Source organism: Dipteris shenzhenensis, chromosome 7, assembly GCF_047967505.1.
Source record: "Dipteris shenzhenensis isolate YYH24624 ecotype China chromosome 7, Dip_SZ_1.0, whole genome shotgun sequence".
Taxonomy (NCBI): Eukaryota; Viridiplantae; Streptophyta; class Polypodiopsida; order Gleicheniales; family Dipteridaceae; genus Dipteris; species Dipteris shenzhenensis.
The window spans coordinates 43,308,026-43,323,546 of record NC_141602.1 but is presented as its reverse complement, the minus strand read 5'-3'; the positions used below and the strand labels follow the sequence as shown (position 1 = coordinate 43,323,546).

General features: G+C 44.1%; 1 protein-coding gene across 4 annotated transcripts in view; it reads left to right on the top strand.

Moving 5' to 3' along the window:
• Nucleotides 1–15,256, top strand: part of LOC147900382 (kinesin-like protein FLA10) — a 211,085-nt gene extending 195,829 nt beyond the window's left edge. For all 4 annotated transcript variants that reach the window (XR_015541331.1, XR_015541330.1, XR_015541329.1 and 1 more), the window contains 2 exons: nt 13,896–13,974; nt 14,591–15,256. Coding sequence is in view for 1 of the 4 variants with exons in the window: in XM_087377302.1 (XP_087233428.1) it covers nt 13,896–13,974; nt 14,591–14,604 (93 nt within the window). In the remaining 3 variants the exon portion in view is untranslated. The remainder of the gene's footprint in view (nt 1–13,895; nt 13,975–14,590) is intronic.
• The last annotated feature ends 265 nt before the right edge of the window (nt 15,257–15,521 follow it).

Sequence of the window (15,521 nt, the reverse complement as noted above, 5' to 3'; positions counted from 1 at the left end):
ATCAAGCTCATCCAAAATAAAAGAATTTCACATAGCTGGCTGCCTATCAATCTCATTTTGCATAATGGGAGGAACTCTCGGTAATGAGTTTCTGAAGCTCAGCCAAGCTCCTACAACAGCAGCCATGAGAGGAAGACATCTTGATGTCTGCAAAAGGAAAGATGCATCTAAAGCTATCCGTCCAAAACACGCAAAGCATGAGAACTCGAACACCCTAAGAGGACAAAAATCATGCTCATCCAATTGAGCTAGAAAATCCCAAGGTTGAGGCTGAAATTGTCAGCTCAACCCTTAGAGGACTCTGAGAAAACGGTGAGCACCAGAGAAGACCCTTGCATGCTCACCCAAATGGCCATCAAGGTGTGTACAATATTTGTCGAAATACTGGCCAGTGTCTATGAATGGTGGATCTAGGAGTCATCCAAAGTCTCTATGCATCTAGACCTCCAAATATGCCATGCTGAAATGCTTGCCAGCAATCTCCAAGAAAGTATCCGCCAAGGCATAATCCAGTCTGCAAGGAGAGCCGAGAACGTCATCTCAAGAGCATGAATCAACTAGATGTCATCGGACCAAAAGAGTCCAAGAAGAGTCATGCCTCTCATAAAACACATGAGACCTCCTAAGAGAGTGCCAAGCCACCGAGTTCCAAGTCATGAAGAAGGAAAAGGAACAAAAGGTGCTTAAAAGCCTAGCAATCTCCCTTTCCAATTGATGCAGTCCCATAAGCAATGCTGAAAAGACTTCTCAGCAAAGAGGCAATGAGACAAGTAGAGGCTGCCGTGATCATGGACCTCCACTGGTTCATTGCACTCCCTTCATGGATAGAAAGCCAAAAGAAAATTTTTCTATACTTGAGGGATTTCCAAAGTGTCTTCCAAAAGGACTTCAGCAAGTCAACAGAAATCTGAAAATTCGCGCAATGAGGAGCTCTGGAGGGCTTCCAACCTCTATAAGGCTAAGCTGAAATTCCTTGGTGTGTATTGGAGGAAAAGGAGGCTCTTGTCTCGGTGCCATACATCAATCCACTCCCACTCCCACTCCTTGGGGTCCCATGGCAATCAATATATGGGAACACCTCCATAGTCACATCCTCCACAAACCCAAGGGAATGTGATCCCGGTTAGGGTCTAGATACCATCTTGAAGCCAAAGGACCATACTCCACATGACCTAAAACCTTGATAGGCAAGGATATCCTCAGCCCTAGATTTGGGTAACCTGCCTCTAGAATGAACATCAAATATCAAGGTATCCCCTTCTAAACGTCATAGTCCTATGACCTAAAGTGGGATACCTAACCTCGTAAGGGTTGCAAGCCAAGTAGATCGATTGTGAGGCATGTCATCCGTATCAACCCAATCCAAGGGTATGGTTGCATCAATCTGCTGAATTCTCCTTGCCGTTTCTTTGAGGTGACTTACCAATTGGAGTTTACGATCATTTGGAAGGTTTTTGAAATCATTTCAAGAGCCCGCAGAGGAAGCAGGATCTCTCTCCAACCCAGACCACCACATATAGTGAGAAGTACCAAGTGGTCTTCCATGATCATCAAGTCTGTTGTGATTCCCCATGGTAGGCTGGCTATAAATCTCTTCTTTTTGGGAGGCTTCTGAGTGGGCTATGCATGAGAACCATAGGCTGGCAATTCTACTCCTGGATTTCGAAAAAGCATATGACAGGGTAGATTGGGGTTTTCTAGAGGCAACCCTTCTTCGCTTTGGATTTTTAGATTTGTGGATTAGAGGGGTTTTTGCTCTTTACAGGTCAGCCCATAGCCAAGTACTGGAATCTCCTGGCATTTCTGACCGTGTAATGAAAGAAGGGGATGCTCTTCTCTCGGTGCCCTATAACTATCCACTCTCATTCCCCTGGATCTCACTGCAAGGATCTAATAGGGGAACCTCCATATAGCCAAATCCTCCAAGATCCAATAGCCAGGAGAATGGGGTCTGGATCAAGATACCATTGTGAGTCTCTACCCATCTCCATGTATCCTACAATCCTGACAGGCTGAAAAGGAGCCTCCAAAAGAATGTCCTCTAAAGATCTGTGGACTCTGCCTCCTGCATGAACTTGCAAGACAAGGGTATCCTCATGTGCATCCCGCAAGGCTATAACCTGCAAAGGGATACCTGTCCTCGAAAAAGCTCCCAACCAGGTGGACTCAGAAATAGGCAAATAGTCTGTATCCATCCACTCCACTGCATCCTGGCTGCATCTATCTGCTGCATCCTGGCTGCACTTCCTCTAAGGTGACTTAATTGAACGAGCTCTCTGATTCTCTGGAAGCATCCTGAAGGCTTTCCAAGCAGCCACCGTAGATGCAGGTCCCAACTCCCATCTAGACCACTGCATATAATGTGACATGCCCAGTGACGTGCCATGCTCATCTAGTATGCAATCATTCCACATGATGGGCTGCCTGTCAATTTCTTCACGAGAGGAGGGTGGAACTCTCCGAAGAGTACTTTTGAAGCTGTCCCAAGCCTTCAGAATGGCAGCCATGAGAGGGGAAGTAGGAGATTTGAGATGGGCTGACGTAAAGATCCATCTAGGGGTGTCTATCCAAGTCCCTGAGAAGGTGTGCATGTCTGTATACTGCATAAGAAAAAATCCTTCCAAGGCTCCTGACCAAGCATCAAACCTCTGACCACCATCTTGCAAAGCAAGGCTCTACACTGCAAGTCTGGATCAATAATATTGAGGCCCCCTTCCTCAGTGGGTAGAATAAGAGTCTCCCAAGCCACCCTGGCTATCACATCTGAAGTGCGGTCTAATCCACTCCACAAAAAATTCCGGATAGGTCTCTTGAGCTGATTGATACTGCTTGTAGATCGGCACCAACAAGAGCAAACAAACCAGGCTGTAGCCAATACAGCCAACAGTACCTGGTTTACAACCACCACTCTGGATGCAAGGTCAAGTCTGGCCGAACTCCAAAATAGGAGTTTCCTCTTGATGCTCTCCAACACGGGAGCGAACTGATGTGCTGGAGAAATGCCCACCCCAACTTGGGATCCAAGATACCTGACGGAGACACCCCTCTGAATCCAAGTAAATCCAATATCAGCACCCCAATTTGGAGTGTTCTCTCACTAATCCAGAAACCATTGGATTTGTTCCAGTTAATGTGAGCCGCTGCTGCAATGCAAAATAAATCCAAGGCTGTCCTGAAAGAGGTGGAGTGGCATCCAAAAAAATAGCCGTGTCATCTGCCAGCTCACTGTCTAGCAACTCCTCTTCTTGTCTCAACGAAAGTCCTAGCCCAAAAATATCAGCTTGAGCTCTGATATAGAGGCTCATAGCTTCAGCCACAAATAAGAATAGAAAGGGGGCTAGAGGGCATCCCTGTCAGACTGATCTAGATATCTGAAATCTGTCTTCCCTGACTCCAGTTGTAGGGGCTGGAGGCCCTCTAGAGCTCCTCATTGAGATACTTCTCAGATTTCTGTAGAGATGCAGAAAAACTTTTGGAGGAAGCTTTGGAAATCCCTCAGGAATAGGAAAATCATGTTATTCATCTGGCTTACTATTCATGGAGGTATTGCAGTGAACCTGTGGAGATCCAGGTTCGGGATTGATCCTACATGTCCTCGATGCCACTTAGCAGTTGAGTCAGTGCAGCACTGCCTTTGGGAGTGCACTCAGGCGAGGACGGTTTGGAAGGGTATTGCTAGGATACTTTGCACTTTTCATAGAGCACCCTTCTTCATGACTTGGGGATCAGTTGCTTGGTCGTCACTCACTGGTCCAGAGGCTTTCTTTGAGGGATATGACACGGACACAGCTTTCTTTGTTCAACGACATCTTATGGAGTCATGCTCCCTCCGGGATGTTCCGTTTACTCCATTCAGAGCTCCCCACGCTTTTGTAGACACATCTTGGTAGATTCTGGCTTATCACAGCATGGCATATTTGGAGAGCCATATGTACAGAGGCTTTGGAGGACTCCCAGGTTCACCCTTCTCAGACTATGGCCAGTATTTGGGCAGATACTATACACACTTTGATGGCCATTTGGGCGAACATACAGGGAACCTCCAGGACTGCTACTGCTAGGAGGGTTGCTTTTCTCAGAGTCTGGAAGGATTGTCTTTTCTTCTCTGACTCTCCTTCAGGGATGAGGTGGCATTTTTCAGCCGCCACCCAGGATTTTTGTTTGCTCATTCTGAGCTGTTTTTTCTCATGCTTGACATGATGTACTCCCGCACTTGAGCTTGCTCTGCAGTTTTTGTTCATACTTAATGAAGTACTTTTCTTGAAAAAAAAAAATTTTCTCTTCTTGATAGGAACGGGAAACTCTCCATAGAGTACTCCTAAAGCTCCCCAAAGCTTTCAAGATAGCAACCATAAGAGGGGAGGAGGAAACCCTGAGATGGATTGAAGTAAAATTCCAATCCAATCCCCACCTGTGAAAAGGATAACAAGACTGTATGCATCGAATGAAAAAGTCTTTCCACGGTTTTTATTTTGGAAGAATTCCCCTAACCTATCATAAGTCCCCTAACCACAAGCTTGCTTTGCACATGATCAATAATGTTAAGCCCTCCTTCCTAGGTCAGAAGAATCAAGGTCTCCCAAGCCACTTCGGCTCCCACATCTGTGAACCCATTAAGTGCGCTCCAAAGAAAGTTCTTGATAGGCCTCTTAATTTATGGAATGCAGTCCCTAGAGTAGCACGACAAGAGCCAACAAAGCAAGTAGTTGCCAGCAACACCTAGTTGGCAATTACTACTCTAGGGCAAGATCTGTCTTGGCTAAGCTCCAAAAAAGAAGTTTCCTGTTGATACTCTCGAACATGGGAGCAACCTGCAGTGAACAATCTAACTTTCCAAATATCTAAGAGAGAGAACTCTCTAGACTCATGTTAAGCCGACAGTCATCATTACTGATCCAAAAGGCATTTGATTTATGCCAATTTATTTGTGTCTGCTGCTGCAAGGAAAATCATATCCAAAACTTTCCTGAATGCTATAAGAGTATGAGGAGAGCATCCAATTATGAAGCTATCATGTCATTTGCAAGTTCCACTATCTAAAAGCTCCTCATCTCGTCTGAGCGGGAGTCTCAAACTGAGGATACGAACTAGGTAGAGACTCACAGCTTCTTCCCCAAATTAATATAATATTTGAGAAAGAGGATGCTTCTAACAAATGGATCTGATTATCTAAAACCTCTCTCCTGTGGCACCTCTAATAAGAACCTAACTGTGGGGTGATATATAAAGAGAGGACACACCTCAAATTTATGAGTTGAAGAAACAAAACGCAGCAGTGTACGCTCCAAAAAATACCCCAATCTACTCCATCGTAAGCTTTCTCAAAGTCCTAGGTCCTGGCAACTCTATCCAGCCAAATGTGCGGTCCCCCAAAATGAGAAGATATTATTAAAGGTGTTGCACCCATGCAAAAAGCTAGTCTATGTATCATGTATCAAGTGTGTATCAAGTTAGGGAGTAAAGGCTATGTTGTCTTTGTTAATATTTTGTTTGGAGTAATGCCTACTTCACTTAATGATGGTCTCATTTGTGATATAATATAATATAATATTTGAGAAAGAGAATGCCCTAACAGATGGATCTGGTTATCTAAAATCTTTCTCCTGTGGCACCTCTAATAAGAACCTAACTGTGGGATGATATATAAAGAGAGGACACACCTCTAATCCATGAATTGAAGAAACAAAACGCAGCAGTGTACGCTCCAAAAAATACCCCAATCTACTCCATCGTAAGCTTTCTCAAAGTCCTAGGTCCTGGCAACTCTATCCAGCCAAATGTGCGGTCCCCCAAAATGAGAAGATATTATTAAAGGTGTTGCACCCATGCAAAAAGCTAGTCTATGTATCATGTATCAAGTGTGTATCAAGTTAGGGAGTAAAGACTATGTTGTCTTTGTTAATATTTTGTTTGGAGTAATGCCTACTTCACTTAATGATGGTCTCATTTGTGATATAATATAATATAATATTTGAGAAAGAGAATGCCCTAACAGATGGATCTGGTTATCTAAAATCTTTCTCCTGTGGCACCTCTAATAAGAACCTAACTGTGGGATGATATATAAAGAGAGGACACACCTCTAATCCATGAATTGAAGAAACAAAACGCAGCACTGTACCCTCCAAAAAATACCCCAATCTACTCCATCGTAAGCTTTCTCAAAGTCCTAGGTCCTGGCAACTCTATCCATGCAAATGTGCGGTCCCCCAAAATGAGAAGATATTATTAAAGGTGTTTATCCCATGCAAAAAGCTAGTCTATGTATCATGTATCAAGTCTGTATCAAGTTAGGGAGTAAAGGCTATGTTGCCTTCGTTAATATTTTGTTTGTAGTTTCCAAAAGTGTGATTGGCCTCCATTGTTATATTAAGTTCATGTACCCTCCCTTAAGACAAATGAGACCATCATTAAGTTAAGTAGGCATAACTCCAAAGTCGAAGTGATCATCTCACCAATGTCCTCCCAAAAGGCCATGAAGAAATAGGGGTCAATCCATCTATACCTAGGCATTTACCCTTGTGAAGGACAAGTAAAGTAGTTATCCAAGTTGGTGAATGGTACATCAAGTTAGATCCTCATACCATGTTCACCAACACTAGGGCTGTTTGCCAAACCCTCAATCTTATCAGTCATGTTAGGTTCTGCAACAAGGAGGAAAGCTTAAAATATGAAGCAATATACATGATAGTATTTGGATCATGGAGTCATAAAAACCACTAATATAAGAAAGACTGTTAGGAATCTCAAATTTGCATAACTGACACTAAAAGATCTTCTCTGCATAGAAAGCATCTGGAATCCTAATACTGGCAAATCCAGTGCTCAAAAGCATAAATACTATCGGATAGTGTTACAAGTAGATGCCCCGAGATCAATGCAAATAGTTATATCTCTATTGAAAGTCCTATCATCCACATAAAATCTATCAACCAGTGCATGGATGGGCCTCAAGCATCTCTATACAAGAGAAGTGGAGGGGAGACCAGAGATCAGGTTATACAAGAGCAGAGGAGGGGGGACCCCGACCAGAGCCCATTTAGAGGACTATCACAAACTTTTTCTCCTAGGCCATATCTAGCCTCCCGAGGTGCAGTTTTGGCTCATTGCTATCATTGATTGCCTATGCTTCTAGTAGTCCGCTCTGAGGGAGGTGTCCTCCAAAGTATGTCTAGTAATGGTCTCAGGGCTGACTTCCTCATCTCGGTAGAGGTGGTCCAGTGCTAATGCCTCTACTATGCTGCTCCAACATAGGAATATGGGGATGTGCTGTCACACATCATGCTTGCCAAGATTCTTGTGGTACTTCCTTTGCATGATTGAGTTCCCCATGTAAAAACGGTCCAGCCTTTCCAAGAGACCATCATGTTTGCAATGTCCAAAGGAGCGTCCTTCCCACCAAGGATCCCGGCCATTGATAGAGAAAAGGAATTGTTTTTAAGAGCCGCTCTTTGCGGGAGGGCCACTAAAAAAGACATCACTCGGAGCTCGTCTTTTGTAAACTCTAGATCGTCAAAGTCAACTCCAACAATCCAAGGCTCTGTATTAAGAAAATAGTTTGGATGATCTACATGTAAAAATTGCAATCTTGCGCTTACCCTTTGCAAACTGAACCACATTTTTCTCCACCCATGAGCTGGCCTTGATGGAAAACATCTCAGACTGCTTCTGGTGACTACATGCAAACTCTACTACTCTATCCCACTACTAGCAGCTAGATCTCAAAGGTGCTCCGTGGAACAAGCAGGTACACCTATGTGCAAGCAAGCTAGATCTCAAAGATGCTTCGTGTCACCAAAACACACATCCATGGATCATGAGTATTTCCACCAAGCTACCAATTACACGCATTGTAGCTCTTGACAAAGGATCATCTCTGTGGCTATAGTGTTTCATGATCATGAAAATTGTGCAATATTCCAGTTCACTATCATTAATAGGAAGGGTAAGGGGGTAGTGAACAAGACTCTCCTAGAACTTGAGGCCTATGTAGAATACTTACTCTACATGATATTGTTGGAGGTTCAAAGGGTGAATAATCCAAGTGTGGTGGCATGCTATGAGGCATAACTAGCTACCTTAGGTCCATGCCATCAGTGTCAAAGCAAAAACTCCCAATCAATTAGCTAGGGGCGAGAACGACTTTTTTCGAGCGAAATCTTTTGAGCGTCTGAGCGAAGAAAAAAAAAAAGCATCCTAGGAGAGGTAGTACCACGTCATATTATAGCCTAGTCCCCCTTGTCGAGAACCCCATTCAAAGCCACCATGGCCACACCTCCCTCCCCCTTCTTGCTCCAATATCCTCCATCTAACCACCCCCTTGTCCTTGACTGTTGTTAACTTCTCTCATCTTGCATCCCATCCTCTATCTCCCACCCAAGATAGATGAAGCACACCATTTTCACAACCCCTTCCCTCCAAACCTCCCTTTGAAAACCTTCTCACAAATCCTCCCTCTTAGCCTCCTTCCTTATCCATCTCAATTTTTACTTAGGTATCTTCCCCTTACAGCCCTAGGAGGATTCCATGGATTCCATTGTTCACTAGCAATTTGGTCCGCACGACCAAGCGCACTGTTGGTCCCTACTCTGTTTCTCTTGATATCTTCTTCCCCATCCTTTCAGCACAGTTTCAGATGGACATGGGTGGACTGATACACCAGAGGCCCGTGAGACCCTACTCACGGAGATACATAGTTTTCGTGAGCGTGAGATGGAGCTGGCTCGCTTCGCATGGGAGCAGGTCTGCTTCAACCAGGAGCAGAGCCGCATCATAAAGGAGCAGGCTAGGGCCATTTGGGAGCAGGCGGGTCTTATTCAGGGACTCAGACAGGACACATGCAGCTCCGACAGGAGGTCACAGCGTTACACACTTCCACAGGGAGCACCCTGGTGGTCGAGGCACAAAGTGCGAGCATGCAATCTGCTATTGAGGAGACTTCCAGATAGGTTGACGTGCCAAACGGGAACCCGCAAGGGTCACTGTTTCAGCTACCCTCATGCAGCTGTAGCATAGAGCCAATAAGGCTCTCAACATCAGAGTACGCGGGATCCCACGCACTAAGGCTACACCGATGGTAGATGCGATTGCGTTCGTGATCGCTACCCTGGGTGTGGCTGAGCACAGGATAGAGAGGGCATGGCGGGTGGGGAGAGATCCCAACCGAGAGCAACCCCTAATCATACAATTTCATGACACTCAGGTACGACTTTCAGCTCTACGACGCAGGTCAGTCCTTCGAGATCAGCCAGCGATCTCTATGGATGAGGACCTCACACCTCTACAGGTTGAGGAGAGGCGCTCTTTGCTGCAGCAGCGGGATCAGGCTCGGAAGGAGGGGAAGTGGGCAGTGGTACGAGAGGGACGACTTCTTACAGGCCCCCGTAGGACACTTGTCCCCTCCCCTACATAGGGTGAGTAGAGGGTATGCCTCATTGGCCAGGCTAGAGAGGCAATGCTTCCGCTCACACTTTCAGGATCAACGCACCAAGGGGTTGCTTTTTGACTCCTTGGTTCGCCCAGCGGGGATGTACGGCAGCCCTTGTTGGGGGCCAGACTTGTCGGATACAAAGTGGGCCCGTGTGGAGCGGCTATAGGTTCTCATGCTATCATGGATGATTTGTGGTAAGTCATCCGTTCCTCACTAGATCATTCAGGCTGAGTTTGGGTCACTCCCTTTACAGCTAGATGCTGCATTTCAGGTCATCACATATCTGTACCGAGTTAGGGAATATGGGGATTATACCTCGGGGCGTAGCAGGCTACCATGGATAGCTCTATCCTCTTCTATGGCACTTGCAGCAGGAGGAGATCAGAGGTGCTGGTATGCACGTACAGAGACATGGTTTGAGCGAGTGGGGCTCCATATGGATAGACTATCTCCCTTCGAGTATAGCATGGATGCTCCGTTCTCTCCCCTCTTATCACACGACACACTTTTCGGACCTAGTTGGAACCGAGTGAACTCCCAGTGAAGCTTAGCTTCTACAGAGATCACTTCTTACATATCACAGCGGAGGGTTTCATTGACCCACCAGGATACACACAGATTCACCTACCCCACTCGATGAGGATCTCTCTTGGGCAGTTTCGGGTGTCTTCACACAGACTTCACATCGAGAGCGGCAGAGCAGAGTGACTAGCCAGGGAGCGGCGCATATGCACACTATGTGACATACAGGAGGTTGAGACAGAGGAGCATTTCATCTTCAGGTGTCCTGTGTACTATGAGATCCGAGGACGTTTCCACTGCCTCTTCAGAGATAGTTATGGGATTTTAGCCCATTTCCTCTCCTACCCAGACCAGCGGTGTTTGGCAAGTTTCATTCATGAGGCACTTAGACACCGCGAGAGGATACTTCAAGCACGGAGACAGGAGCAGACTTCTTCCTCGGTTGATCCCTCTCAGAGCTCTATCACGGAGTTCTTTCAACTAGATCACATGGACCCCAACGAGAGGAGGCCTCGACATGACCGTGATCCGGAGCCCGTGACTCGACAGCTCAGACAGAGGGTCGACACACAGATCACACTTGGAGACATCTCCTCCTTGTTTAGAGTCGGGAGCCCAACCGACGGGGGTCACAGTAGCCGTGGTTAGAGGCAGAGCTACGAGACGTGCCAGTACCGCACCTCTGAGTGGCCGACAGCACTCTATTGCCGACTTCATGCCTCCACTGCCTCATCCATCCTGATATCTTGCTGTTGCTGGGGATGATGATGATATTGATGATGATGTTGAGATTGATATATAGTCGACCATCGATATGACTATGTTGTACCTAGAACTTAGTACTGCCATTCTGCATTTTTGCATTTTGCATTGGTATGGATGCTCGTTTAGTAGCTCCACTACCACAACTCGTTGTATCAGGATTTTCACAGTCTCATAGACCCATCGGTCTCCCGAAGACTTTAATAAACTTTCTTTCTTTCTACAAAGTGGTTCCTAAGCATTGCCTAGGCTATATTGCCTAGGCTATAGAGGCTCTTGGATGAGTTCACGGACTTGGTCTATTGGAATTACATGGAGTTTCCGAAGGAATACCTAGCATTTCGGTCCGCACAACCAAGCGCACAGTTTGTCCCTACTCTCTGCCTCTTGATATCTTCTTCCCCATCCTTTCTCCTCTACAAAGTGGGTCCTAAGCGTTGCCTAGGCTATAGAGGCTCTTAGATGAGTTCACGGGCTTGGTCCGTTGGAATTACATGGAGTTTCGGTAGGAATACTTGCTTCCATTGGAGGTTATATGACCTTTCTCCAATGTTTAATAGTGGAGCATTTGATAGCTCACTCTCATTCTGTGATTTCAACTTTTCAGCATTTGGGACAAAGCAATGGAATCCATTTTTCGTTGATCTCTAGTGAAGAACCACATGATTAACATGTTCGGGCAAGCCATATCCTATGTAACATGCATGAGAGTAGAGCCATGTACCACCTCTTGATATCCCTATCTAAGCCAGGAGTAGATGTGCATGGATGAGTGGGGCTCACATATTAGCCCCTCTCAGATGTGTCATTTTTACGAGCAAAAACCTATGAGCAAGTTTATCCGAGCATGTTTTTCAAGAGATTAAAAAAATGGTTTTTCTTTAGGAAACATGGTTTTTACACTTTTATTTTCACTAGAACTAGATTCCTTTATCATAAAAATTTACACAATAGTCACTCATTCATTTTTACATAATCTAACTTTTTTTTTTTCATAGACATCCTTGTACCCCTGTTATTACCTTTTAAAAGTGTTGAAAAGTAATTCCTTTAAGAAACATCTGTCATAATCACTCTCAATGGAATAATATTATACATATATAATCTTATTAAACACATTTATATCAATATGACAAGAGCTTTCTAGTGTTTCTATAGCATAAATAACAAGATATTTATAGATATGTTTCTAAAGAAGTCTAAATTATTATAAATAAGTATTAACTTGGTCTTGTATATCACTCTCATAAAATACATGTAATATTCAATACTATATATATGCAAGATTTAAGTCCATAGATGTGCTCAAATAGTGTTTTTCGGTCAATTTGAGTGGTTGAATTACTATATTTAGACATTGGATGTGAAAGTTATATCGCTTTTAAAAGTGTTGTCCAAGGTAGTTTCGCCAGCAAAACTACCTTGGAAGACCTACTTCAAAGTGGTTTCGTTGGCGAAACTACCTTGATGGCTTGCTTCAATGAGATTTCTTTGGAGAAACCCTTTCATGAAGATAGGTTGACAGAGGGTTTTCAATGTCACCCTCTATTAAGTAAAAGTTGTAAGAAGGATCATAATGGAATTTTCATAGAGAAGTCTACTCTACATGTGGGTTTTTTCAAAAGCCATCCCATTATGTTACTCACCATTCCCAAAGAGTCATGTAAATATTTGTGTATAAAATAGGCATTGCTATAATACTTTGCATATTTCCAAGTGGAAGTATGTTTTCTTCCGATCCATTTTTGTCATAGTTTTACATAGTTGGAAGCTTTTTTTTTTTCCTTCACTTGCGACGCTCGGAAAATGGTCATCCCCCCTCTCTTACAAGGGGATCAGGGGAAAGTTGTACTACTTCCTCTCTACAAGCATGGTTAGTCGAGTAAGTGTCAGTGCCTTAGTGGGGAGGCCCTCCATAATAGGATCTAGAGGTGAGGTGGAGCTCTCTAAAAAAGCTATTGCACTCTACTCTTAGCCAGGCTTCGATTGTTGCGGGGAAAGGTGGAATTGGTTGGGGGGGGAAGGGGGGGGGTGCAGGTCAATTGTGTCCTCCTCATCATTTTCTTGCCTTCCTTCTCACATTATTTGCTGTGTATCTGCTCTTATTTCTTCCCCCAACCATTCCTAGGGGTGAGGTGGAGCTCTCTAAAAAAGCTATTGCACTCTACTCTTAGCCATAATAGGATCTAGAGGTGAGGTGGAGCTCTCTAAAAAAGCTATTGCACTCTACTCTTAGCCAGGCTTCGATTGTTGCGGGGAAAGGTGGAATTGGTGTGGGGGGGAGGGGGGGGTGCAGGTCAATTGTGTCCTCATCATTTCCTTGCCTTCCTTCTCACATTATTTGCTGCGTATCTGCTCTTATTTCTTCCCCCAACCATTCCTAGGGGAGCATTTGGTATGTTTGGAACCTAGGAGGCTGTGGTTTGGCAGAGGGTCGCAAACAAAGTCTGTTTTCCCCCTTCCCAATAACGGTGTGACACATGAAAAGGGGATAGTCCTTGGCTAAATGCCCCATACCTCTATGATGCAGGCACTGATTTGGTAAGCCAAAAACCTCCACAACGTTCTCTCCTTCTAGAGTCTCTAGCATGATTTCCAAGGGGAAAGCGTCGGAAACCTCCACATCTAGGTGAATCTGGGACACCTTCGCCCTTCAAGACCAAAGCCATCATTGTCGGAGTATTTAATACGGTGCCAAAATGTGCACCAATCAGTACTAGAATATATTGTATTCTTCAAGGAGTTCAAGGGACCCCAGAGTGATAGGGAACTCGGATATGTGGTGTTTGGTCTGCAGGATATGGACTATTAATCCATTGTGGGATGATAAATATAAGGTGTGAACCTAGATAGAGTGAGGTCTACTAGAGTAGGGTTTGGGCTGTTTTTTTGGTAATAAGCGAGATTAGGAATACTCCCCACCCATATGTGGTCGTGTCTTGTATGTGGTTACCCTCTAATGCTAAGCTTTCCTAAAACCTGCACGAAGAGTATTGTTGACTTGACACTGTTCTTGCCTCGTAGTATAGAGTTCTGTGCCTTTTTATATTTCATCTTCAGGATAAATTTATACTCACAATCAGGATAGCAGAAATCACTGTGTTCTCTCTTTTCCAGCGGGTTCATGAAGTAGGATTGCAAATTAAAAGGAAAACTGATTCTAGCCTTGTCTGTGCTGCAGTGGTGGATTGACAAAGGATTTCAACAGTGGTACAAAGAGCTCAGTTCAGAAGGTACAATAAGTGCTCCTGCGTACGTTGGTGAGTTACTTTGTATCACTCTACCTTTTTTGCGGAGTGTGTTTTTAGCTCCAATTTCCTGATCTTGCTGGGAAGAGCAGTACAATGGCATCTACATTTCATGATATTGTATTCAAAATCCTTATCACTCTCATGGTTTTGAAGTACTTAAAAACTTGAAAGTGACTTGGATTTGCAATATTTAGACTTGAAATTTTGGTGAACTCACGGTGCTTATAAAATTTTGCTGATTGCCTTCAAGCCCACCTTTAACCTTTATGCCCTTCTTATTCACATTAAATTTTTTTTCCCATCTTTGACTCTTGAATTGCTGGAGCGAATACCACTTGTGACTGTGAGCATGCCTGCATTATAAAAATTCTGCAGCGCCCTAGATCTGCAATCTTGTAATATGTCTACGTGTACCTATCAGGGCAGACTGAATGCCTTGAACGACCTTGTGGGACTTCTTATGCTAAGTTTCTGGTGCGCAAATAGTATCAGGATCTTCAGATGTCTGTACTTCGTTGGGGTTAATCTTGAAAGGGATGCCTTTCCATGCTTTTAACACTTGCCAACTTGCATTTGGTCGTGTACAATACTGTGATCTTTGATATCTTCTGAATTCAATGAACAGGTGCAAATTCTTGAAGGATTCTGGCGGCCATTGCCATAATGTATACAGCTGTTGGAATTACAATATGCACAGATCGTGTATTTTGGTGGGGTTCAGATAATGGAATCGGCTTCTCTAGTCCGGAATAAGGTTCTGAAAAACTTCAACCTAGTGCTCAGCCTTGGCAGATTGGGAAAAAATGCTTAAAAAGCAGCCTTACATGACTAGAGAATCAATTGAGATCTCTGTGTCGAAGATTCATGCATAGAGAAGCACACCAAGGCTCTACCAAAATAAGAAAATCAGCTCACTTCAATTTCCAGTCAAAAGAAGAATCTTCTTGAGAAGGGAAACGATACGAAACCACTTCAGTTTAGGAACCCAATGTATATTTAAGCATCTGCAAGTGCAAGCAGATGGCTCATTGCAGCAGAAAGAAGGGAAGAATACAGGAAACGACAGGCATAGCATTCCACCGGCTTGGAGCAGCACAAATCTAAACTTTGAGGTTTTTCTGAAGGAGGCATTGTAGGTAGAAAGAAATTCCCAACCTTTGGAAGGACTCTTAATAATCCTATCTTTAGCTTAGAATTAATTTTTGGCCAAAATAAGGCCTCAGTTTTGGCAGCATTTGTGTTGATTCCACAAACACGGGATGATTTAGTTTTTTACATCAATAAATTCTTCTTTCCCATAAATATGCTCCCTTAGAGTAAACCACTACACGATTTCTTCTATTTCCACCATATTGTGTAGAATTCGATCCATGCCCTATTTGCTCAAGTTTTGCAATGTGAAAAACTTTCTAAAGGTCAAGACAAATCCTTTCCTCATTCCTGATTCTTCAGTATTTGTCCATTGGCAGTCTGGATGAAACCCCATATCATCCCCACCAAAGGCTTCGGTACAAGCAGCCCTAGTTAGTTATTTTGTGCAGCAGCAGGATGTCTCA